This window comes from Antechinus flavipes, chromosome 6 (assembly GCF_016432865.1).
Source record: "Antechinus flavipes isolate AdamAnt ecotype Samford, QLD, Australia chromosome 6, AdamAnt_v2, whole genome shotgun sequence".
NCBI classification, from domain to species: Eukaryota; Metazoa; Chordata; class Mammalia; order Dasyuromorphia; family Dasyuridae; genus Antechinus; species Antechinus flavipes.
In genome coordinates, this window is record NC_067403.1 from 193721348 (window position 1) to 193748655 (window position 27308).

The window sequence follows — 27308 nt, forward strand, 5'->3', positions numbered from 1 at the left end:
TTTAATGGTTTTGTAATACAAGCTTGTGATTTATGCTTACTGTAAGAAGAATCCAAATTGTTTTTAAAAGTTCAACGTCCAGTATTTTTGAATAACAGAAACACACTCATCTGAGATTTAACAACCAAACTGAATAAAGATTACAACTATTAAAGTTTTAGTTTTTCTCAAGGTAGTTGTCAGAGCATATGTAAGCAGAAACCATATTTAGTTTAAGCATTTTCTATGTTAAATGCCCTTATGTACCACGTTACGTGGACTATTGAAATATATGTTGGGAGATGTGTTTTCTATAGAACAAACTAGGAGCTATGTCTGTCATTCAAAAGTGAAACATTTGTCATTTTCCTCCCCCTAGTTTATTTTGTTTACCACTTTGTAAGGCACACACATTTCAGCTTTTTTTTTTTTTTTTTTTTAATAAAGTTACTGGAGACAACTTTGAGCTACAATAAGGATCTTTTATGATTTAGGTTTTTTATAGTAACAATTTCCATTTAGGTGTATTGCACTAAGTGACTTGTTAAATAAGTCTTCCATTAAAATACACACAAATTGTAATAACATTTAAATGAGTAACTGCATTTCATTTGTGAAGTATCCAATTCTAAAATAGTCCAGGGTCCATTTTTTGCTGCTTTCCTAAGTTGTTGTTCTTTTGTTACCTTGAGAATAAAACACAATTTTATATCAAGATCTATTTAATCAGAAAATGTCAGCTCTTTTCTTCTGAAGTCAAATTCACTATTTCCCTGAATTGTTTTGCTGAGTTACCTAAAAGATGACCATCAGGGACTGGAATGGGGAGATATATCTTACTAAAGAAATTAGTTTTATCTATTTCTATGCCAAACACACTGTGTCATTTTAGCCATTGCTTAACTCAGAAATAATTCAATCATAATATGCCCCATAGGCATAGCATTAGATGGGTCTGCAGTTTTACTCAGTGCAACGAGAAATGTAGATTGGAAAGGAGAGTTTTGTTTTGGTTTTTTGATATGGGAAAAAATCGAATTTCAAGGGAGGACTTCACTGTCCTCAACTTTTCACTTCAAGCAATATATACTATATACTAGGGAATTTTAATCAATTCACAATTAAAGTGAAAGAACAGATGAAAGATACTGGGGAGGCCAACTCAACTGGACTTGGCAATTGAATGAATATGAGAACTAAAAGGAGTTAAGGAGTGAAAAGTAAGTTAACTCCACAGGATCATGGTTTCTTGAGAATTAATGTAGAAATCGGGAGGACTGGTTTTCAAGCACAATGGGTATGTTCTGGAGGAATTCCTGGACTCAGCAGCAGGAGAAGTTGACAAATATTTATTAAGTGTCCAAAATGTCCTGGGCAAAGAAAGATAAAAAACAGCTTACTCTCTAAGGAGGGGAATAACATGGGAGTCACAAGGAACAGTCAAGAGAAAGAACTATAATGTGTAGCCCAGAACAAGTAGGGACGAAAAAGGAACCAATTAAGACTGCACTTTCAGTCTGGAGGTCTATACCAGAGATTGATAATGAGACAATCCAAAGACTGAAACCAAGTCATGTAAGCCCAGAGCTGCAGTTCTTGGTGAAAGATTATGAAAGGAGAGATGGTTTTACAGACATAGTAATTTTAGTCTGGCACATAGTAATAAATGCTTATTGACTTTTAGGACAAAGTCCATTTGCTTGAAAGGTAACAGTTTGGAAAAGAAAAGACAAAAATATTTGGTTAAATTGCTTTTCACACTCAAAGCAGCTGATAGTTACATATAATAATTTATTTTGCACTTCTTTAATACATATAAATCTTGCATACTAGAATTAGCCCTATTGTTTTATCTTATTAAATCAAACTTCAAGAGATCCAAGACCTGTCATATAAATTTCCTATCCTCAGGTATAGTATAGAGCTCAGAACATAGTGTTTAATAAATGCTAATTGAGCTGGGATAATGGAGGTTGAGATGTCAGGGATGATGTCTGGCATGTGGGGATGGGCAGAAGAAAGACAGTAATAATTATAGCAGGGCATCTAGTGGAGAACATGGACATGAGGGAAAAGGACTTGATGGACCTGTTCTATGAGCACGACATCAAGAACACTGAATTTGAACCTTCAAGATCTGGTGCCCTTGAAGGATCCCAGGGAAGCAAAAGATGCTATTTATGGAAAGAATGGTTATGAGTACAATTAGTCTGGCACATAGTAATAAATGCTTATTGACTTTTAGGACAAAGTCCATTTGCTTGAAAGGTAACAGTTTGGAAAAGAAAAGACAAAAATATTTGGTTATCAATATCCAGATTTATCAAGAGAAGGGACTGGAGCACCTTCAAGAACAACTGAATTTTAAGTACTTATCTCAGGCCTACTTCCCTCAGGCAAGCTGACAGGATTTGAAGCATCACAGGGGAGAAATCAATCAAATCAATAAACATTTATTAAGTCCTGACAATGTGCTAGGCACTGTGTTGAAAATAGGAGATACAAAAAAAGGCAAAAAGACAATCTCTGCTTCTTAAGGAACTCACAATCAACAGGAGAAACAATATGCAAAAACATACAAAGTAAGCTATAAACAAGATAAATTGGAAATAATTAAGAGGGAAAGTACTGAAATTAAGAAGGGCTGGGGAAGGCTCCCTAGATTTTAGTTGCGAAGTAAAGGAAGCCAAGGCATCAGGATAGTCAGAGCAGAGGATTTGATTATGATTCCAAAACTAAAAACAAAAACAAACAAGACTGAAGCAAGGCAGTTTATAGTGATCCATAAAAATCACTCAGGGCATTACAAGCTCCAGGATAGGAATTCCAGAGTTGAAAGGATTAAATCCCCTTGGCCATGATCCCTGATCCAGAGGATATCCATAGATAAGAGAAGATGGACTAGGTTTTTTTAGAGTGAAAGAAGGCTGGAGCCATTTTAGATACAATTAGAAGAACTTAGGTGCTAAAGTAGGAGTTTCATGACTGCAGTAGTTATATGGTGAGAACATTTTCTGAATAGAGACATGAGGCAGTACCTGCTTTAGAAAGCATAATATTAAAATACACACATATGGGCAAATCTGGTCTTAAAACAAATGTTACGACCAATTGGGCCCACTGTTGGACCAACTTTGACTTTGGTTTAGGAAATATATGTGAAGTAATCTGCCCCAATTATGGTAAATAAAGTCAAGTTTTGGCTGCAGGTTTGATGACCCCAAATCCAGGGTTCTAATTTTTCACATTGCAAATCACCAAAAAAAAAGTGCTGTGCATAATTGGCATCTATAAGCACAAATTGCTTACCCTGGCCTAAAATTAAGCTTTTTCAAAATTTAGATAGTCATCAAATTCGAGATCTCATTTCTTGTTCCTTTTAAAGTACAATCCTCCCAAACCTGGGCCTGGCCTCCAAGTTTCGAGAATTCAGTGAACATTTGTGGAGAATCTATTTCTACTAAAGCAATGACGCATGTTTTATTTCTAGAAGCACAATTCAAAATCAACTTGATTTTAAAATAGAGCAATAAGAGCTGCTTGCTTAGTGAATTACTCATCCTTAAGAAGCCCAGAATGTGGAGAGATTTAAAAACAAAGTACTCCTGTAAATTCTCCTGACTACATCAGGGCTTATTCATTTCTCTCCCATAAAAATAATCATCTACGGATCACACATCACAAGCTAAATTATTCTGCTTTTTCATATATGAAATTAGGTCACCTGAAAGACACAATATTCTTTTTTTTTTTTTTTTTTTGCTAGAGAAAGGCACTAAAAAAAATCTACCTCTTCTTGATCAATGGGCCCAGAGTTGAAAGTGCCTGGTAGCTGCTCCTCCTAAAATTTCAATCTGACTTCATTTTTGGTCCAAAAATATAAAAATTCAGAAATTCTGGATATTAGACAGTAGCGTTTAGGAACTCTCCATTGATACCTCATTGTCCTGTAGGGGTGACTGGGTTCTTGAAAATTATATCAGCAAAGTATAAACTCTAGCCAGCCCTTTTGCTCAACTGAGAAAGTTTCTAGTAGGGTCTATGGCTGCAATGTTTTTTTTTTTTTAATTTAATTTAATTTTATAATAACTTTATATTGACAGAATCCATGCCAGGGTAATTTTTTTACATTATCCCTTGCATTCGCTTCTGTTCCAATTTTTCCCCTCCCTCCCTCCGTCCCCTCCCCTAGATGGCAAACAATCCTATATATGTTAGATATGTTGCAGTATATCCTAGATACAATATATGTTTGCAGAACTGAACAATTCTCTTGTTGCACAGGGAGAATTGGATTCAGAAGGTAAAAATAACCCGGGAAGAAAAACAAAAATGCAGATAGTTCACATTCGTTTCCCAGTGTTCTTTCTTTGGGTGTAGCTGCTTCTGTTATGGCTGCAATGTTAAAGACCAATGTAACTCAAAATTAAGTGGAGAGGGTCATCATCAGATGATTTGGTATGCAATTTTTCGAGTCACTGCTACTTATGGGCCAGCATAAAAGGGAAAGGGTGAGGAAAAGAGAGGGAGAAGGCAGTCCTTATCAATGGAAGGAGTACCCCATTGATAGATCAATGACTATTTTGAAAAATCTGAGAATCTGCTATAGCCATAAAACCTGCTTGTCCCATAGCAAATAGTAGAAAGGCTTCCAGTACATTCAAGGGACAACAGAGATGGGGACAAGACAGTAGCTTCTATTATGTAGGCCCCTAACATTTGTTGAAATGAACTAAATAAAAAAGAGTATATCTGCCTGATAGAGCTGGGTTAGGTAGAATGTATCCATTGCAATAGATCTTAGGCTGGGAAAAGTTTTAGTCAGATAAAGTAAAAATATGAGGAGCCAGGATGAAAAGAATTTGATTAGGAAACCAAATTACTATTCTTTGGGTTCTAATGGAGCTTAGAAGGATTCAACTTGTTTTCTTTGATTATGGAAAAAACAATCATGACCCATGGCTGAAGTAATGGGGAGATAGATTTTACTTAGTGTAAAAATTTTCATAATTAGAACTTTGCAAAGAATAACAAGTTATCTTTGAAAGCAGTGAGTTACCTACTGCTGGTGTGGAGGTGGACTGGCTTGTTGGGATTATTGTGGCAGGGAGCCATGTTTCATTAAGTGTAAACTAGGATATTTTTTAATCCTTTTCAAAAAACTGAATATTATATGACAGAAGGCAAAGAAAAAGCAGGGACTCATCTGGGCTCTTCCAACTCCCCTTCAAAAAACCTTAAAGTGACACCTCAAAATGAATTCTAGAATAGCAGAATCTACAAAAGCAGTAGTAGCTTCTGAAGTTTTCAGCTCCCAGACAGAAAAAGGACTGAACATTGGTCAGAAGAAAATTACAGGGGTCCCCTCTGCTGATACTAGGTGAAGGACTCTGTTGCGTTATCTATATGTGGATATGAGTTGCAGTTTTGGAAGTGAGCGGGAGCACTATCATGCTAGAATTGTAGGGAAACAAGACCCTCGTTACAGTTCCAGGTGGAAAAAAGTGCTTGTGGTCACTCACAAACCAGAGTAGGACAAGAAGGACAGTTAAAAAAAACAAAAACAAAAACAATAACTCCTTAGATCATATCACCTTGGAAGAACCAAAAACTTACAGACCCACATAACTATCTCTGAAAATATCTGCATAAAGAAATCTGAAGCTTGGAATAGTGTCTCTAAAACCCTAGGAACAGAGCCCAATTTTAACATAAAGTTAAAAATCAAAGAATAGGTTGGAAAAATGAGCAAATGACAAAAACCAAAAAATTATCATAGAAAAATACTGTGGTGACAGGGAAGACCAAAACAATCTCAGAAGAAGACAAAAGAATCAAAACTGCTACATACAAAGCCTCAGAGAAAAATGTCCAATGGTTTCATGTCCAAAAAAAGAATTGTTAGGACAAAAAGGATTTTTAAAATCAATTAAGATAAGCAGAGGAAAAATTGGGAAAAGAAATATAATTGATGTAAAAAAATCACGCAAAGATTTTAGTAAAGGAGGCATATATACATACATATACACATATAATAGACAAAATAACACCTTAAAACCAGAATAGACTAAATGTCAAAAGAGGTACAAAAATCCACTGACAAAATCCTTAGAAAGCAGAATTGGCCATGTAGAAAAAAGATGCACAAAATTTCAGTGAAGAAAATAATTCCTTAAAAAAGTAGAATTGGCCAAATGGAAAAGCTTGCTGAAGAAAATCATTCATTAAAAATCAGAATTGGGCAAGTGGAAATTAATAACTCCTTCAGACATACAATAAGACAAAATAAGAATGAAAAAAAAAAAAAAAAAAAGAAGAAACATCTCTGACCTGGAAATTAGACTGAGGTGAGTTCATTTGAGAATTATTGGACTCTGTGAAAATCATAATCAAAAAAAGAATCAATCATATTTCAAGAAATTATCAAGGAAAATTTAGATGCATAGAGTAAAAGAGAACTCAAACAAATCCACCTCTTAAAAGAGATTCCAAAATGAAAATTCTCAGGAATATTATAGTCAGATTCCAGAGTCCAAGCTTTTCAAATAATGCAAAAACAGCCAGAAAAAAAAAAAACAATTCAAATATTGTGTTGCCATGATCAGGATTAACAAGATTTAGCTGCTTCTACTCAGTCAAGTATAGAAATCTACCTTACCCCATAGGGAAGCAACAAGGGAAAAGAATGAAAAGGAGTAGGGAGTTATAAAAAGGACTGCGGGAAGCGGCAGAAAGAATCAAAGGATGAACAGAGTGAAAAAAGAGCAGGATAAACAGGAGAGAAAAAGATGGAGGGAAATACATGGTAATCACAATTGTGGGGGAAAAAATTATGGCAATTTTCTCTAATAAAGGCCTCATTTTTCAAATATATAGAAAACTGAGTCAGATTTATAAGAATACAAATCATTCCCCAATAGATAAATGGTCAAAGAATATGAACAGGCAGTTTTCAGATGAAGTAATAAAAGCTATTTATAATCATATTAAAAAAAAAAAAGCTACAAAACACTTGATTAGAAAATGACAAATTAAATCAAATTAAAACATACCTATAAGATTGGATAGTATGACAGAAAATGAAAATGAAAAATGTTGGAAGGGAATGTGAGAAAATTGAGATACTAATGCACTGTTGGCTGAGCTGGGAACTGATTTAACCACTTCGGAGAGCAATTTGGAACTGTGCCCAAGGGATTCCCTTTGAGCCAGCAATATCACAGTGAGGTCTGTATTCTAATGAAATAAATAAACAAAAGGGAAAATGACTTATTTGTATAAAATATTTAAAGCAGTGCTTTTTTTATGATGGCATAGAACTGGAAACTGAAGAAAGGCCCATCAACTGGGTAATGGCTGAACAAGTTGTTGTACATAATTGTGATGGGATACTATTATGCTCTAAGAAATGACAAGCAGGATGCTCTCAGAAAAATCAGGAAAGACTTACATGAATTGAGACAAAGTGAAATGAGCAGAAAAAGAACAGTTTACACAGTAACAGCAATATTGTACTATGATCCACTGTGAATGACAGCTATTCTCAGAAATAAATGATCCAAACTAACTGTAAAAGAATTTATGATGAAAAATGCTATCTACCTCTAGAGAAATGCTAACATCTGAGTGCAGAATGAATCATGATTTAAAAAAACTTTTTTTCTTTTTTGAGGGGGAGAGTGTGTATTTTCTTTCACAACATGACTAATACAGATATATGAGTTTGCATGACTGCAAATGTATCATTTATATTAAAGTGCCTGCCTTCTCATTGAAAGAACAGAGAAAAGATGGGGAGAGAACATTTAAAACTCAAATTTTAAAAAATGAATGTCAATTGTTTTTACAGGTAATTGAGAAAAAAAATGTTAAAAAATTCTTATAGAAGTCCTAGCACAATAGTCTTTCAAATTTTATTCTAATTATATCATTAATTTGAGTATTGTATCTTTTTGTGGTATTAATTTATGAAAAGCTGAGTTTCTTATTAGTAAAGTGAATGCTGTAGCAAGGTAGAGCACCTTTATATGATATTTATTTTACCTTTACAGTGATAGATTTTATTCCCATACAGGCTGTTTAAACATACTTTTTCAGCATCACTGTTTTGGGACTCTCTCCCCTGTCACTTGGTTTTTTACTTATGAAACATAAGAGCAAGTTTTTACACTATTAAGAACTTTGTAACCAGTTGCATCTGGTTTTGAGACCTTAAACATACAGAAGGATTAAAGTACCCATAATGCTATACATTTTTGAATAGTTCAGGACTTGGTTAGCATTCTCTTACTGACTACCGAGGCTGTGACTCCAGAGTCACAGGAAACCACATTATCTTTCAATAAGTAGATAAATATAGTCTAGAAGAAAGCCATAACCAGTCACATAAATATCAACATTATGATGGTTAAAAAATATTGGTATAAGAAAAGTAATATAGATACCATACCTATCTGGGCAGATGTAAATTGAATTCACAAGAACACAGTGAAGAATAAAAACATACTTCTGAAAGAATTATGCTACATTAATATAAAAAGATACTGTACAACATTAATTAATCTTATTATTATAAAGTGATTTTTAAAAAAAATTTTTGAACACACCCTGAGAAGAGGGATAGTGAATCTTTTCCCCCTATCTTTGAAATCAGTATAAATCTACGAAGGTAATGCCATAAGTTCAATAAAAATCCTAAGCAATCATAAATAATAACGTGATTTAAATTGATTCACAAGAAATAACAGATTTGTATTTCCTAAGCCTTTTCAATTAACATAATCACATTTCACATGTGTTCAGACATGGCTAAATCTAGTATATATATACTGGATAGCAATGAATGCATTACATCAAAATGGTATTTTTATGGCTTTTTCTTCAATAAAGTTTTAGTGAAAATATACATCAACATAATTTAAGTAAAAATGTACAAAATCTGTAAACTCACATAGTATTTTTAAAAATTTATAATAAATTTTTTTATTACAGTTCATAGATACAATAAAATATTCAGAATTTACTCATTCTTTGCATTTGGTTTTTTGGCTATGATACAGTGGTTTAAAGTCTCGTTGGTTCCTCTTCATCATCACTGTAACCAGATTTAAAACAGACCTGCAAAAGAAAGCACATCAGCTATTTTAATTAATATTTCTTTTTAAAAAAAACTTTTTAATTTTCAAAACATATATACAGTTTTCAACATTCATCCTTACAAAACCTTGTGTTCAAAATTTTTTTCTCCCTCCTTTTCCCCCATCTACTCCCCTGGACAGCAAGTAATTTAATATATGTTAAACATGTACATTAATTAATGTTTCTATTCCAACAATCTAGAACTTAATTTCTAAGGCACATTGAACAATTTTCCAATATGGCTTCAGGTTGAGACAATTTTCATTTTAACAATTTTAAGATGAAAAAACTCAATCACTTTCTCTTAGTTTACTTGAACTAGTTCATCATTTTCACAATGATTAGGTATATAAAACAAGCTATTCATAACAGAAAAGGTTCAGCTTTCTTACATGTTTTTTAATTCCATTTTGCTTTTTTAGGTTAGTCAAACCCACACATTTGACTGGTTAAAATCAATACGTAATAATTACAAGTTGGTATAGATTTTTTTTTTTTTACAATAGTAACTTTTTTTTTTGAACATTCAATTCTTCATGTATGAAATATGGAAATACTACACTTATTAAAAGTCTGATTTAAACTTTGAAAAGTACTTCTTTTTCAGAACAAACAGAACAAAAAGTAGATTATAAATGATAATTTCTCCTGGTAAATGTGATTTGGTATCCAAGCACGAAGTAATTTTAATCATGAGAAAACAAAGTTCACAAAAATTGTTAGGATCCAGGACTCTGGTTTCTATCTTTGTATTGATCAGAGTTTCTACAATGAAGTTTGTGAGCCAAATTTAGGTAAAACAAGTTACTAAAATGAGCTGTCAGTTTTACACTGGGACCCATAATACATAATTAGGACTAGGAAAAGGCCTCCAACAGATTAGGTGGATTTTGGGGCTATTTAAGGGCATGCTTAATAATCACAATGTGGATAAAGATTCTACAGTGATGAAATAATGAATCCAAAGTTATTAAAATATTTTATAATGATTCAAAGAGAAAAACTTGCACTTGGGAATTATGATTTCTAAATTCAATAAAACAACAGAAATTCCGTCTTACACATAACAATAATCAACTTCTTTTTTTCAAAAAATCTGTCTTATAGAAGTGGCTTACAAGGTCCAATAATATAGCCTTGAGCGATTTTAAATGTTATATAATTTATAGGTATTACAAAAATGAGCAATTAAAAACACAACTTATTTTAAAAAATAATTTTATAATTAATGATTTCTGTTTTAGTTTTCCTATAGGAAAAGAACATTTTAAATAGGATGTCAGTAACCCTTACCTATTATGCAACCTTTAATTATAACATGGTCTTTATACAAACTGTAACCACAGCCTTCAACTGGGCATAGTGATATTTATTAAAATGATGTTTGGAGTGAACTTTTGAGAGATTTTATTATACAAGCTGCATTGAAAAAAAAAAAAACTGAAAGAGAAGTAACTATTATCTCCAAATCTTTAGTAAGATTCATTTTTGCTTTTAACACAACACAGAAAAATCCCCAGTAGATTTTTACCCCTCTTCTGAAGAGTCTATGGAAGAAGCCTCTCTTTGGTCTTGGAGTATGCTTGTTAACATCTAGATCTGATGTCAGTTTATCATTTTCAAATGTGTTGATGTCTTTAAAACATTCCGTTTCAATCATCTGCATACAAAAGATAGGTAACAGAAAAAATAATCTTGATAAACCCTGAAGTAAAAATTAATTATGTATGCATAAATCCATTCCTAAGCAGCTGAATGAAATCTGATACTCAACTGAACAGTGGCTGCCTTCAGGGAGGCTTTTGTTACTCTCCACTTGAACCATCATCATTGCTGCTTAACTCTTCTTTGTCCTAATCTGTCCCTTGTTTCACTACTTAATTAATTTTAGGCACAGATGTAATTAGGTCATTCCTTCAATTAATACTCGCAAAACTTTCCAGTTATATCTATTAATACTCTTCTTCGCTAGTTACATTCAACCAAAAGGTCTATAATCTATGGTTCTGTTATCCAAAACGATCAAATAAATATGAATCTAAGTGCTGAACAATCTAAATCTAGTAAATCTTCAAATGCCTTCAGAAATGAAGACCCTGCCTTCTCTCCACACAAAACTTAGTGGAATAATCCAATTTATATTTTAACATCAATCACAAAACACTCCTCACAATCACAATCAAATCAGAATGCCTGCTTCAGCCTCCCTGTTTTGAGTTGTTTCTATGTAATTTCCATGATGTTTTCTTGCTATGATTTCCCTCCTTTTTTCAGGCTGACATGCAAACATGCAGACAACTTTCAAGTACAGCTGAATTGTATTAAAATGCAATTGGGAAATCAAATCCAATAAAATAAAATACAAATACAATTTAAAAAAAAACACAGATAACATTATACTTTAAAACTAACTCAATATGCTGCCTGAAGGGATCTTTATTGTGGATGGTGATCCTGGTTTCTATTTGAGTTTGAAACTATTGCTCTTGGGGACAAACTCTCTCTTCCTTCCTTAATTATAATTAATTAGTGATAAATACCATTAAGATGTGTTAATGAAAGAAGTCGATGGCAATTCTTAAAGCTCTTATCATCATTTGTTCCTAACACCCCATATGTTTTTCCTAACATAGATCCTTCCAGAAATAAATCATTTTGTCTTTCTAGACTTTTTTTTTTGGGGGGGTGGAGGCAGGAGGAAATCAAACCTCCTGGTGAGGAGAATCACTCTACCAGTATAGATCTTCAACTGCTTTGCAATGCATAATCCCAGTGAGAAGCTGGGGCACCAAGAGATGACATGACCTGCCCAGATTTTTTCCATGTACTCTAACAATAGTACCCCTCAGAAGCAAGACTTAAACCCAAATCTTCCAGACCCAAGACAAGTTCTCTATTCATTATGCCATGTATGCTTACTCTGTTGTATTAATGTACTTATGTAAACCATACAACAAAAATATATAGCTATTATAAACTAGCTCAGAATAGATTGGTTTAAAAATTCCTCTCACAACAACGGAGGAAAAAAAAGGCATTCCAAAAGTCATGGTGCATTTTAAAGTTGTTGAAGCTCAGAACCTGTGCTTCCTGAAAGAAGGTTGTTGTTATTTGCTCTAGTCAAAACAGATTTCTTTTTGTCCCTTCACAATTTGAGATCTATGTTCATACCAAGTCCCTATTCCTGAAATACTCTCTTTCTTCATTGTGCCAGCTGGTTGAACTCTTACCCTACCCTTAAAGACAACAAAGGCTACCTCTCTTTCTGACTTAAGAGTACCTATCTTGTATATTTAGATTCCATTCTATTTTATATTACAGTAATTATGTAAGCACTCCCCTTTTAATTGACCAAAAGCTTCATGAGAATCACAGGGTCATAGACTTCATCAAACAAATACTGTGTCCAGTCCCTATTATCCTAACACAGAACTAGAGATATGAAGCCTGAAGGGATTTAGTCTCACCTCGTTTATCCTCCTCCTTTTATAGATATAAGAACTAAGGTAAGGGAAATTAAGTGACTTATCCAAAGTCACACTGAGCCATATTTAAACCCCTGCTGCCTCCCAAAGCACAGCTGCTATTTTAATGCTTATATTTCCCTACTAGCACTTGGCATAATTCTTTGCATATAGCATATCCTTAATAATTATTTGTTGAATTGAATTGCTTCTAGGTTCTTCAAATACCATCTCCTCACAAATGCACTAAATTATTTACCTAGATATAAAATTTTCTCTCTCTCAATAATGGTGCACTTTCAAATAGAAAATACAAATATTCCCAAAGAAGACTATGATGTAACATGGATTCCTGGTTTTCACTGCAGAAATAAGCCTTAGAGAGGCTACAGGTTCTGTGGGCAATTCTCCAACATCCTGAGCTAAGCAAACAGATGGCCACCATCTGCTCCAACTTATACAAACTAGAGTAAATGAAGCTTTCATGTTTCTAGTCAATTGCTAACTGCAGTACTTTTGTGGTTATAGATTTGGTATACCTCCTTGCCCCTACCCTTTTAGTGATATTAGCTGGGTAAATAAAATTTCAAGTTAAATTGACATTTTGCTTTCATTTATAGTCATTTCTTTGACCTAAATTAAGGGTACAGTACCTCATTTTGCCAGGGGATGGAGACACAACCTGTAACAAATTTGGAATAGAAATCATCATCTGTAGTATCCAGGTTCACTCCTTTTACTGTCGAGAACTGCTCAATATCCAAAACGTCCTTACAATACACTGCACGTGGCTATGTATAGAAAGAGAAGAAAGTTTTTAATCTCTGTACAATTGCTTGCTTACCTTGAGTTAAAATATATGAATACAAAATACACATGTATTTTAAAAATTTTTCTTTAAAACTGGGACAAAATTTTTACACAATTCACCTAATACGCTTCTATAATGATCTCTAAATGGTACAAAGAAATAAATTCTCTAGTTAGAAATTTCTCATTTCTAATTTTAAAGACCCTGGATCTAATCTCCTACATACTTGCCATCACATATCAACCTCTTGTGGGGCATGGCCTCTGACATCATCAGATTCTTAACATTTTTTTTTCTCCCAAAAGGTACTTAATGATTTTTTAAAAATTCATTAGTTTTTGACATTTACTTTTATAAGATTTTGGTTTCCAATTTTTTCTCCCTTGCTCCCCTTATCCATCCCCCAAATGGCAAGCAATATAGGTAATACATTAAACATCTTTTCACATTAGTCATGTTGTGAAAGATGCAGAACAAAAGAGAAAAAGAAAAAAAAACAACTAAAAAAGTTAAATAGTATGCTTTAATCTACATTCAGACTCCATAGCTCTTTCTTTGGATGTGGATAACACTTTCCCACCATGACTCTTTTAAAATTGTCTTAGATCTTTATATTGCTGAGAAGAACAAAGTCTATCAAAGTTGATCATCTGCACAATATTGCTATTACTGTTACGATGTTTTGCTCACTTCTGTCAGCATTAATTCATGTAAATTTTTCCAGGTTTTTCTGAAATCTGCATTGGATGGGTAGGGTATAGAATCATTAAATAATATTTCCAAAATCTAACTGTAAAATTAACTCCGTCTGCAATATCCCTATTTGATAATTATTTAGCTCCACTTTTAAGGAAATTACCACCTGCCTATATAGCCCATTATACTTTTGGACAGCTCTCACAGTTAGTAGGACTGTACTCAGCAGAAGGTGTAATGTCCAATGTTAGGGAGAAAGATGCTCACTCCTGCTTCCATTCTTTCCTATAACTACAGAAGGGCTAAAATATGATATACTATATTTCATTTTTTCTTTTTAATAAAGCTTTTTATTTTCAAAATATACACACAGATAGATTTACCCATGCAAAACTTTGTGTTCTAATTTTTTTCTCCATCCCTTCCCTCTACTCCTTTCTCCAGATAACAAGTAATCCAATATATGTTAAACATGTGCAATTCTTCCATATGTATTTCCACAATTATCCTGCTACACAAGAAAAATCAGATCCAAAAGGGAAAAAAAAAATAAGAAAACACAAATAACAACAAAAAGTGAAAATACTATGCTGTGATCCGCACTCAGTCCCCATAGTCTTTGTTATTATTCATCCAATAATCTCATTCTTTCCTTTCTGTACCTTTTTACAATGTAACCCTCTAACCCATCTATCTGCTACTATCCTTCCTGGATCCAGCTTAGATTCTAACTACTCCAGGAAGTATTTCCAGCCTCCACCAGGTCATAGTGATCTTTCTCTTCAAACTTCCTCACTTTATCTTTCTTTTACACTTATTTTATTCTCCCTTATGACAATTATTTGCATACCTTTCTTTGTTACATTAAACTAAAAGTGCATGAGATAAGTTTTTGTATTACATTTATCATTATATTCCCAGCAACTGATATAGTGCCTTTCATGTGTAGGGAAAGGAAAGAAAGGAAAAGAAATAAACCTGAACAAAGTTCCTATTATATGTTCCAGGCACTGTACTAAGTACTTTTGGATGTGGATAACATTTCCCCCATGACTCTTTTAAATTTGTCTTAAATCTTTGTATTGCTGAGAAGAACAAAGTCCTTATACGCATATAACAAATCGAAGAAGGCACTATTATTATTAATCCCATTTTACTAGTAAGGAAACCGAATTAACAGAAGTCAAGTCCCTTGCCTAGGGTCACAAAGCTATTATTGTCAGTTTGGATTTGAACTCTGCTCTTTCTGAATCTGTTCAGCACTATCTACTGCATTATTCTGTTTGCTGAATTGAATGAAATTGGAAGGCTCTTACAAGATCTGATCTACTTCTCTCAGTTTATAAATAAACTGAGACTCAAACTGGGGGAAAGGACACTGCATTACTTTATCTATGTTTCTGGGAGTAAGTGGCTTGGAAAATGAACCCAGGAATCAAAATAAAAAAATACCCGAGTCATTAAAACAGATATCCTCCATGATAGAAATATACCGCTTATATCTACAAAACAGGGCACGAATTCAGATACCAGTTCAACTATGATTTTTAAAATCAAATAAAATTTAAATATAATTAAAAATAATAAAGTGGTATGCTAAAAGAAAATTCATGATCCCTAAGAGAAAGCTTTCAGCATAAATAAAGCACACTTTGGATGCAAAGATAGAGGTGAATTTGTCCTTGTCTTTTAGGCTTACTTTAAACTTACAAGACAATTGTAAGACAAGACATGGAAAAGGTGGTTTGTGTGATTCAAAGATGTGTTTATATGTCTAGTGTCAAGCTCTATCAGAAATTCAATGTATCCAAAAGAAGACTCAACACAGTGCTTAAACAACCTTTCTCATTCCTAACTTCACTATTTCTGTTGAGGGTAACAGTTTTTCCACAAAGTCACTGAGTTCAAGAGCTCAAAGAGATCTCAACATAATCTAGTAGGACCTAAACCCCATTAAAATAGCTCCCCACCCAAGCTTCTGCATACAGCACATTTGAGGAGTCCATTTCACTTCTGGATATCTCAATCTCTATTTTAAATTTCTCTTCTCAAGGCTAAATAGGTTGTCACTTCATTTTGGAGCCTCGAGGTCACTCTTAACTCTTTCTTTTGCTTCACCAATGTGTCACCTTCAGTCTCATCAGTAATTCCCAGTCACAACACTAATCCAGGCGCTCATCACCTTTCCCCTAGACCAGGGGTCCTCAAACTTTTTAAATAGGGGGCCAATTCACTGTCCCTCAGACTGTTGGAGGGCCGGACTATAGTAAAAACAAAAACTTTGTTTTGTGGGCCTTTAAATAAAGAAACTTCATAGCCCTGGGTGAGGGAGATAAACGTCCTCACCTGCTACATCTGGCCCGTGGGCCTTAGTTTGAGGACCCCTGCCCTAGACCATTGAAGGAGCCTCCTAAACTGATCTCCTATTCCCAATCTCTCTTCATTTCTAAACAATCCTCCTCACAGCTGCCAGCTGACATTCCTAAAACTGGGTCCAACCATGTCCCTCCCTTACATAGGAAGCTGCCTATGACCCCTGGGATAAAACATAAACTCTTCTATTTGGAATTTAAAGCTGTTCTCAATCTGGCTCCACCTTCTCTTCCCAGGCTTACTGCACGCTATTCTTCCCCACATTTCACTTTCTAGCCAAATGGACATGTGGTTCAGTCTTCCCCAACTGTGCCTTAGGACAGGCTGCTCTTTGTCTGCAATATATCTTCTTCTCACCTCCACCTCACAGAGTCCGCAACCTCTCTTCCAAGCTTGGTTTAAGTATCCCCTTCTTTGCCGAGCATATCCTGATCCACACCCCTTTCTCAGCACAAATTCTTGTGCTGATTAGCATACATGTTGTTTCCCGCTGCGCGCTCCCCCCCCCCCCCCAAATAAAAGCCCTTTGAGGGGAGAGATTTTTTGGTGATTCTCAAGGGAAGATATTCTTCCACCACCCTTATCCCAAAATGCAGTCAGTTGCCAAATCTTAATCTACCTTCATACTCTTCCTTCACACCTACTCCATTCTTTCCAAGTACACATATAATTATATATGATCTCCTATACATACCAATATCTCTTTGTTTCCAAGTACACTCTATTCTAATTCTATGCTCTATACAGCTTCCAAGTTCATCTTGCACCATGTTATTCCCTTCCTCAAGTCTTCAGTAATTTTCTATTTCCTTTAGGATAAATTCTAAACTTAAGTCAGCCTTTCCAATCTTAGGTCCTTCCTTCATTAGGTTCTAGCCCACAGGACTACTAATTGTTCTCCAACCTCACTGACCATCTTTTTCCTTAAGTACATTTTCACAAGCTATCCCCCTGTATTTGAAATACACTATTTGCTCTTCTTGTTTTTCAGGTGGAAGATCAAGGCTAACCTTAAGGTTATGAACACAGATGTCTAAAAAGAGGGAAGCACTTTAGCTTGTCCTCCTTGTCCTCCACAATAGAAATAGTAAAGTGTGGAGGAAGGACAGGTTTATGGAGGAAGATATTTTGGGTAGGAAATGTTCCACTTTTGATAATGAAGGGCTAGAATTCAGATTAGGATTTGATATCTGGATTGGGAGTTATTGTTATAAAGATAAATGAAACCATCAAAAGAAAGGCTATCAACTTTAACAGTAACAAGTTTTGACTAAATACATATGATGTACCAGATATTGTACTATGTGCTAAGAATACAAAGGTAAAAAGGAAATCATTTCTGTCCATAAAGATTATATTTTACTAGGGGAAAAAAGCACATACACAGATAAGTAAATTCAAAACAAATACCAAATAAACAGCCATTTTTGGTGGGGTGTAGGAGCTGCTCACAGATTGGGTAAGTGCACTTCCTTGGGCAGGCAGTGGCATATACTGAGCTGCCAGGAAGGGAGTGTTTCTAAGAGGGGGAAATATGAAGGGGAGAAGGGAAAAGCCTGGGCAGTGACTCAAAGAGAGAGAGGATGGAGCGCTGTGCACAGGCAAAGCAAACAAGAACATGGCTGGAGTAGCAGCATGGAATAAATCTGGGTCTACACTGTGAAGCCTCTCCATGTCCAGCAGAGGAGTTTGTATTTTACCTTAGAGGCAATATGGAATTAATGCAACTTTTAAGAAAAATGCCACTGTCAGATTTTTCAGTCCTTAATCATTTGAGTTATAAAATAGTGCTTTTGTTTCACAAATTTGAACCCATGGATATTAATAAAATCGCTGAGCATGAGAAGAGAGACCCAGGGAGCCCTGGAAGAGGACATACAGGGCAGAGATCATCCAGGAAAGGAAAATTGAGAAGAGGTAGTGAAGTAGGAGACAAATCAAAAGAAAACTCCACCCAGTATTGCAGGTAGGTGAGAACATAAGGCTGCAAAGAAGAATAAGGGCTGAGACAAGGCTACTGGACTTGGCAACTAAAAAATCATTAGTAATCTTGGGGAAAAGAGTGTCAGTTGAGAAGTGGTGATCTAAGCCAAACAATGAGAAGTAGAAGATGAGAAGTTTAAAATTTTGAGTTCTAGGTTTTTTCCCCTATCCCCCTCCACAATGAAGAAACCACATGTGAAGTTATGCAAGATATTAACATAGATGATCCACCCTAAAGAAAATAAAAACCCTCAAAAAAATTAAGTTAAAAAGAGAGAGAAAGACAGAGACAGAGAAAGAGAGAGAAAGCTTCAATCTGTATTCAAAAACAATCAGTTTCTTCTCTGGGTATGGTTAGGATTTTTCATCGTCTAAGTCCTTCAGAATAGTTATGAATGATTGTATTACTGAGAATAGCAAAGTCTATTACAGCTGCTCATCCCAGAACATTGCTGTTACTTTATATACATTTCATTTTGCTTGATTTCATTGAAGACTTTCCAGGTTTTGTTTTTCTTTTGCTCTGAGAGCATCCTGCTCATCATTTCCCATAGAACAATAATATTCCATAACAAATTTATTTAGCCATTTAAGCAATTTATTGAGCCATTCCTCAGTTGATGGGCATCTCCTCAATTTCCAATTTAATTATCCCTTTTTTACAGATAATGAAACGGAGGCAGTTAAATGGTTTGCATAAGGTAAACCAAACTAGTATGGACTTGAATCAGGATTCAAACTGAGGTCTTATTTCCAGGTGTACTGTCATATCCATTAAATCAGACTGTCTTTCCTGAGAAGCTAGAACATGATGATCAGTTATTCTCTTTCTTCACAGATTACTGATTTAGTGCTGGAAAGGAACCTCAATGGTCTTAAGTTTCCTCATTTTATAAATGGCATTATCAGAATATGATCCCAGGTTCTGATTCCAAATCTAGTGTAATTATTACTATAATATGCTAATTATATGGATATATATATATATATATATATATATATATATGTAAATAAAAGGGTATATATATTTTTGAAAGGATGGGGGAGATCTACATGTGTTTGCAGTTAGCAATGACTGAGCCTGAATTGAGAGAGAATGAAAAGCAGAGAGACCAAACCATGATGGTTTTGGAATCAATTGCATAAATAATTGTATCCCTAGAAGTAAATGAAATCAAGAAAGTGTAGTGGGGAAAAAAAAATGGAAAAAAGGGACCTTCTGGTTCCTAGTTAATAGGCAAAGGAAACTGATGAGTAACGAAACAGAAGTAGGAGAAGAGAGAAGTGCACGGCAGATGGCAAATGTATCATGGGATTAGGGGAGCAAGGAAGAGTTTGATAGCTACAGAACAGGAAATGTAGGGACTGATTAGAATAGTCTCCTTATGGTATCAGGCTTGGCAAAGTCAATAGGCTATTAGGTACTGGAGAGGCCAGATAGTAAAGGAGGCCATTCATTCTGCATGGGCTCTGGGGTGAGGCACTCATTTCACTCTGCTTTTCTTCTCCTGGTGAGGAGCTAGCTCCAAGATGGAGTCAATCAACAGTAATGGTAGCCAAGAAGGTCATGGAGTGAGAACGCATCTAATTCCACTACTTATGAAGGGAAGGCTGTGGCTAGACCATACTGGCCACACTCATGGGTCATGTGACAACAGGGAGAATGTACAAGAACAAATTTCACAAAGGTGATGATGGGAACACATTTTGATGGACTTCATCCACCTGGTTCCTAGGCTGAATGGTTTCAAAGGACTGATTAGACTTATACATTCAAGTAAATTGTAAGGATCTTGCTACTTCTATCACAGGCAAGTCTGAAAGAACAAGGAAAGGTTCAGAAGGTGCTGTCAAGGATAAAACTGTCACTGCTCTTGTGACAAAGGCTTCACTGTCCTGTCCTTTAATATGCTTCATGCACCAAGTAGTTTACAGCACATAGTCAAAGTGCTACTTTCCTCAGGGACACTAACAAAAATATAGTAGGCGAACTAGAAAGCAAATGTGCAAACTCTTTGACTCAACAATATTACTACTAGCTCTAGATTCTAAAGAGATCAAAGAAAGAGGATTAGCATCCCTATGTACAAAAATACAGAGAAACCTGGAAAGATATATGAAATAATGCCAAGAAGAATGAGCAGAACGAGAAGAAACACTTATAGTAAAGGTCACTGTATTATTAGTTTTACTTTATTACAAGAGACTTCTCATGAATTAGGAATAATCTGAAAATATTTATAATACAAAAAACCCATCAAACACTTAAAAAAGTCAATTAACATTAATGTAAAGACAACTCTGAAAGACTTACCAACTTTGCTCAACATAATGACCAATCACAATTTTAGAGAACTCATGATGAAAGATAAAACTCATCTCTAATAGAGATGTGATGGACTCAGACATTTTTGGGGGATGTAGGCAATGAAGGAACTCTTGACTATACAAGTTTCTAAGAGGGCTTTTTTTGTTTGTTCTCTCAATGTGGGGAGGGAAATGAGAGGGCAAGATTTTTTGTTAATAGAAAAAAAAAAATCAGCAACAACAAAACTGATCCACTACAACCTATTCAAGTAATCAGATGTCTCAGAATTACACTGCTTTATCATAGAGTTATAACCTACTTCTTCTGATTTTTCTGCTTCCAAAACAAATTGCTCCCAGAGAAGCGGGAGCTCATCAGTTTGGTGATACTTTTTGAACATGGCTTTGGGACTTGTGAAAAATTGAAGCTGGAAGACAATCTAGCACAAAATGCAGAAAGAAGGAATGATTATGGTTAAGGATAAATGGAACTTCTGATCCTTGGCTGCTGTTGTAAGTGGGGAGAAAACCAGAACTCAGGGGATGCTCACTACTGGCCTATCCTGCTTCCTTCTTTGTTAGGGTAGGAAGGGAGAAGAGAGTGTATCATGCTGCAAATAAAATGGGTGAGACAATCAATGCAATCTGGATCTTTCTGCTTTTATGTGCTGCCTAAGAATATAAGAGAGATTAGTAACCTTGTTGGGGGAGACTGGTAAAAGTTGCTGCCTTCTTAGCTCAATTGCCCTGCCTTATTTGTCATACCAATATGAGTATTGTCCTCTTCAAATACGTCACTTGGAAAGGTGGTACATCTATTCAGAAGTTACAGATTTAGAGTTGGAAGGGATCTTAGAGATTCTTAGAGTTCAATCTCCTTAATTCATAAATGAGGAAATTAAGGACCAGAGACTTGTTTGAGGTTACATCTGTAATAATGTAGCTCAGATGGTGTATGAACTTCAGGCCTCAGACTCCTGCAGTTCTCTCTATAATGACAATGACTTGGTTGATATCATTTTTGGAACTTTTTTGGGGGGGTGGATTTAATGTGAAAATAATTTTTCCTCTTCAAGGGAAATCGTGATAGTAAGCATTTAACCATTTCAGAAGCCCTTATATTATCATGGAAAATAATTGAAAAAACTTAATCTCTATAAAAGAACCAGAATTTAGGAATACCTAAAAGGACCAACCTGTGTCACTGATGCATCTGGTCTTTAGAGGTAGAATAACATGCTTTATATCTTTTGTTATATGAGAAGTCTTTAGAAAGCTAAGAAACATTGATAACAAAGATATAGAAAAGTCATGAAGTATGACATAGAAATAGCTAACTTTATCTAGTTTAAAATGTCTAAAAATTTTTTTCATTTCAACTGATGCATGTGGTTCTACTGTTAAAAAGGAGTAAATTCTATCACAGTAATAATGAATCTAAGTGCTTTATAAATTTTAAAGTGCTATATAAATGCTAGCTATTATTATTTTTATTAATAAGGATAGGGATTAGTTCAGCTTAGGGAACTTGCAGGTAAGGAACCATCCCCTTGCCTCTCCATCAGGTCATCACAACTTAAGCCTGAAAGAATTGCCCAGAGTCACACAGGTAAGGACATGAATCCATATGTTTCTAGCTCAGGAGAAAAGTAATAACAACAGTGAGAAAAACAAAAAGCAGTGATGATAAGGATAAAGCAAATTTATTTGAATTAATAAAAAAAAGGTAAAACTTTAAAAAGTAAATATATATATATATATATAAATAAAATACACACACACACACACACACACACAATAAATTCTGGGCAGGCATTTTTCAATATATATTTTTTTCCCATTGGAAAGATCTCATTTTAGGGGAGCAGTCTACAAATGGGGAGAGGGTCTATTTCCAATGTACTGTGGTGTTTATGTTCCTGGATGAATGGTGGTTCTGAGCAAGGTTTATACTTACATCAGGGGAGAAAGGGGGATCTAACATGTTTGCTTCCAGCCTTTTGAAGTTAATGTCCTTGAAAATAGGATGCAGCTTCACACCAGCTGCTCCTTCTCCTTTGCAGCCTAATCGTTTTCTTGGATCCTTCTCAAGTAACTGCATAAAAGAGAATAAGGGGATCAATTGAATTCTTTAGGCTAAAATGAAAAGTATTTTATGTTAGAAAACTCCTCTAAAATATAAATGAAGTACCTTTACAAAAAGAAGAGGAAAATTTCAAAGGATACCAAACATTATTAGTTCAAACTCTACTAATTTGGAATTTGTGATATTTTTAGCTGGAAGCTGCTAAAGCATTATCTATAAAGTAAGGATTTGCTATTTAAGTAACAATGCTAAAGTATGTCAGAAATGCTTATAACAAGGAAGAGAAATACCTGTTAAGTACTTCTGAGATATAATTGGCAAATAAATCATGAAAATATGAATATCCCTCTAATTAAAAGTACCAAGTGCTTACTCACATTATTAATATCCTGAATGTATCCCTTTGAAATCTGTGTTGGCCTGTGTATTGATTAATGCAAAAACAAAACAAAACAAAACAAACCATGGGAGCTGCCTACATCTTTGTATAATAATCAACATCATGGATAGAGATTTTGGGACAAAGTTTTGACCCTTTTAGAGGGATGGAAAAATTAACCTCTTTTCAGGAATGGACCCAGAGTTTATTTGGATTTCCCACTAGAAAGATGTACTAGGCAAACTCAAGTTTCTATAAGGAGATGAATATATAAACATAAGCAATAATTTACATACTTCTATAATATCTCCATTGCTCTGAGAAATCCTTGAGAAACCCACTAGAACCTGGGCAGAATTAGCCTTGTATCAAGCTGAGCCAACATCCTCTTGACTAGTTTCACTATTATATGTGACCTACTACTTTTCCTAATATAAGCTTTTGCTTGTTTCTTTTCTAGTTCGTTCTGCCTAAAAATGATCTTGAATTTTTTGCCCTGATTTTAGGTAATTTTTATTTCTTAATCTCAAAAGTGCTTCTTTCTCTTTTGATCTTTGTTTGATGAAACTCTGATCTTGTATTTGGATTGTGCCTTTGGAGTGTCATATCTACAAGTCTGCATGTAGTCTGAAAAATGATACCTTGAACTTGGACTGGGTGTTTAGATCCTTTAGAATGAAGGTCCTCAAAACTAAGTTACACAGGCAATGCCTGGTCTACTTTGTGGTAGAGGATAGGGCAAAGAGCAAGTAATGTACTAATTTCATTTATTATTACTTGAGTATTCTAAGGGAATCCAGTAAATAAAATGTAGACAGAAAAATCATAGTATTTCCAGTCTCTGTTAAATGTTTAATTTAATTTCGTATAAATTATATTATTTCTACAGGAAGTAATCAAAACTGTTCAAAATTTATAATGAGGAAATGGCTAAACAAATGCTGGTACATGAATGTAGTGCAAGATTATTACACCATAAGGGATCAGAAATGGACAACTTCAGAAGAAACTAGGAAGATCTCTAAGAAATAATGCAGAAGTAGGCAGAAAAAGATTAACAATTTATACTATAACAGACAGCTAAATGCCTTTGAAAGACTTTAGGACACTGATAAATCATGAAACCTGAATATGGATGATGAAATATACTATCTACCTCTTACCAGAAATGATGAATGGATGATGGATTTAAGAATGCAAAATGACACACAAACATATTTCGACATGATTAATGTGGAAATTTGTTTTGCAAGACTGTATATATTTGTTGAGGACTTGCTCTTTCTTTTTAAAAAATTGTTCAATATGGGAGGGGCAGGAAAAGGGAGAGAGAATAAATATTTGTAAAAAATAAATTTATTTTCTTTTAAAAAACATTTGCCTATAGGATTATAATTGCATTGCTCCTTTTAATTTTACAAGTCTTTTGAAATCTGAGCTAAGTAGTATATGCTATATTGAGAAGAGTCCTGGTAGAAGTATCATGAAAGTTGGGCTTCATGTTCTATTTCTACCAATTACCTGGGGCAATTAACTGATCTTACTTCAGCCCTAGCTTTCTATATGAGAGACCTTATAACCTCTGAGATTCCCTCCAGCTCTGTTTACTGTGATAAAGTCAACTTTTGCTTATATTTTATAATATTACTGAAAAGCAATGGAAAAAGTAAGAAGATCTAGATTTGAATTTTATATTATCTTGGGAAAGTCAAAGAAACCTAGAACACTACAATAGGAAGGGATATTAGAAATCCTTTAGTTAAACCTCTTCATTTGACTCTTTTTACTCAGACTCTAGTCATATTACTGATTTTGAAGATGGTTTTTGACACTTGGCCTTTCCTTTAAAAGGTGAACTGTACTCAAAAAATATATATTTTTAGTACTTAATTGTGGAGCCCCACCCACAGCAAGTATTGATCAGCTATATTTAGCCTGAATATATGTGCTAATGAAAATTACTATATATAATAAGTATTAGCTACCTAAAACCCAAAGACAAGGAATGGACATACTGGAAGCCTTTCTAGTAAGATCAAGAATGAAGCAATAACTCTCATTATTATTCTTACTATTCAATACTGAATTAGAAATGTATAGAGCAATAAAACAAGGAAAAGAAATTACAGGGAAAAGTACAGAGAGAAGCAAAACTCTAATTTTCTCCAGGTGATATGATAGTTTATTTAATATCTAAGAGTCTACTAAAAATAATTATAATTAGCAACTTCAGCAAAATTGCAGGATATAAAATAAACACACACACAAATTAGCTGCATTTCTGTATATTATCAACAAAACATAGCAGGAAGAGATAGAAAGAGAAATTACATTTAAAATATCTACAGATAGCTAAAATATCTGAAAATTTTATAAACACAATTATAAAGTAATATTTACACAAATAAAGGCAAATCTTAATAACTGTGGAAATATTAATGGCTCATGGGTAGGCTTTGCCAATATAATAAAAATAGCAAAACTAAATTAATTTACTTATTCAGTTCCATACCAATTAAATCACCATAGAATTATACTTTATAGAACTAGAAAAAAAATGACAAAATTCATCTGAGGGAACCAAAAGTCAAAATGTTAAAGAAATCAATAAAAAAATTAGGAAAAAGGAGATCTAGTAGCATCTGATCTCAAACTATACTATAAAATTATAATTGTAAAAAAACAAAATTGGTACTGAGTAAGAAAGAGAGAAGTTTATCATTGGAAGAAATGAGGCATACATTATACAGAAACAAATGAGCACAGTACTTAATTTTGGTAAACTCAAAGAACTCAGCTGCTGGGCAAAAACTTATTATTTGACAAAAGCAGGTGGGAAAACTAGAAAATGGTCAGGCAGAAACTAGGGATAGAACAATATCACACATTGTATACCAAGATAAGTTCCAAATGGATACATGATTTAGATATAAAGGATGACATAATAAGCAAATTAAAAGAGAAAAAATGTTGCCTCTATGAACAGAGAAGAGTTGACCAAATGAAGGATAAAAAAGGTTCATAGGAGGTAAAATGGGTAACTTCAAATGCATAAAATGAAAAAGTTTCTATACAAACAAGACCAATTCAGTAAAAATTAGAGGGAAAAAAGGAAACTGGGATGGGGGGAGTCTTTGTAGAAAGTTTCTTTGATGAAGGTCTCATTTTTAAGATATAAAGGATATATTTGACTGAGTCCAATTTGTAAGAATAAGGGCCATTTTCTAATTGATAGATGGCAAAGCATAAAAACAGACAATTTTTAGAGGAAGAAATCCAAGTTACCAATAGTTAAATTTTTAAAAATTGCTCTAAATCACTAATAATTAGAAATATGTACATTAAAATAACTCTGAAGTACCACTTCATACCCATGGAATTGGCTAAGTTGATTAAAAAAAGGAAATGACAAATACTAAAAAAGTGGTGGAAAAACAGACTCTTTAATGCACTTTTGTTGGAACTAATCCAATCATTTGGGAGGGCAATTTGGAATTATGGCCAAAAAATTATTAAACTATGCATATTCTCTGGCCCAGCAATATCAGTTTTAGATCGATACTCCAAAAGATCAAAGAAAGAAAAAAAGGACTCATTTGTACAAAAACATTTATAGCAGCTTTTTTTATGTGGCAAAAAACTGGAAACAGAGACAATGCCATCAAGAGAATGGCTGAAAATAAATGTGACGGAAAACTTGGGCTGTGAGAATTAAGAGTACAATTCCAGAAATACCTTGAAAGACTTGTATAATCTGATGCAGAGTGAAGCTAGGACAAGCATGAATGCAGTTTATACAAAAATGACAAAATTCTAAGGATAATTAACTCTGAAAAACTTAGAAACTTAATCAATACAATGACCACTACAATTTCAAAGGACTCATAATGAAATATGTGATCTATCTTCATATAGAGAAGTATAGGTTGAAGCATATTTTCTTTTCTTCTTTTTTTGGACATGGATAATACTGGAATTGCTGTGAATGACTATCTCTCTAGGTATATATATTGTGTATGTGTGTGTATATATACATGTACACACATATATTTGTAAAAGGCTTTTCTCCTTTGCTTTCTCAATGACTGGAGA

The 27308-nt window shown here is 34.1% G+C and overlaps 1 protein-coding gene across 1 annotated transcript in view; it reads right to left on the bottom strand.

Annotated features, from left to right (window-relative positions):
- Positions 1–440: 440 nt before the first annotated feature.
- The window catches only part of GRK4 (G protein-coupled receptor kinase 4), a 136545-nt gene continuing 109677 nt past the window's right edge, over positions 441–27308 (bottom strand). Inside the window, exons 13-16 of the mRNA XM_051966494.1 lie at positions 22709–22846; positions 13235–13372; positions 10649–10777; positions 441–9096 (exon numbers count right to left, since the gene is read on the bottom strand). Coding sequence (XP_051822454.1) covers positions 9043–9096; positions 10649–10777; positions 13235–13372; positions 22709–22846 — 459 coding nt within the window. The 3' untranslated portion in view covers positions 441–9042. The remainder of the gene's footprint in view (positions 9097–10648; positions 10778–13234; positions 13373–22708; positions 22847–27308) is intronic.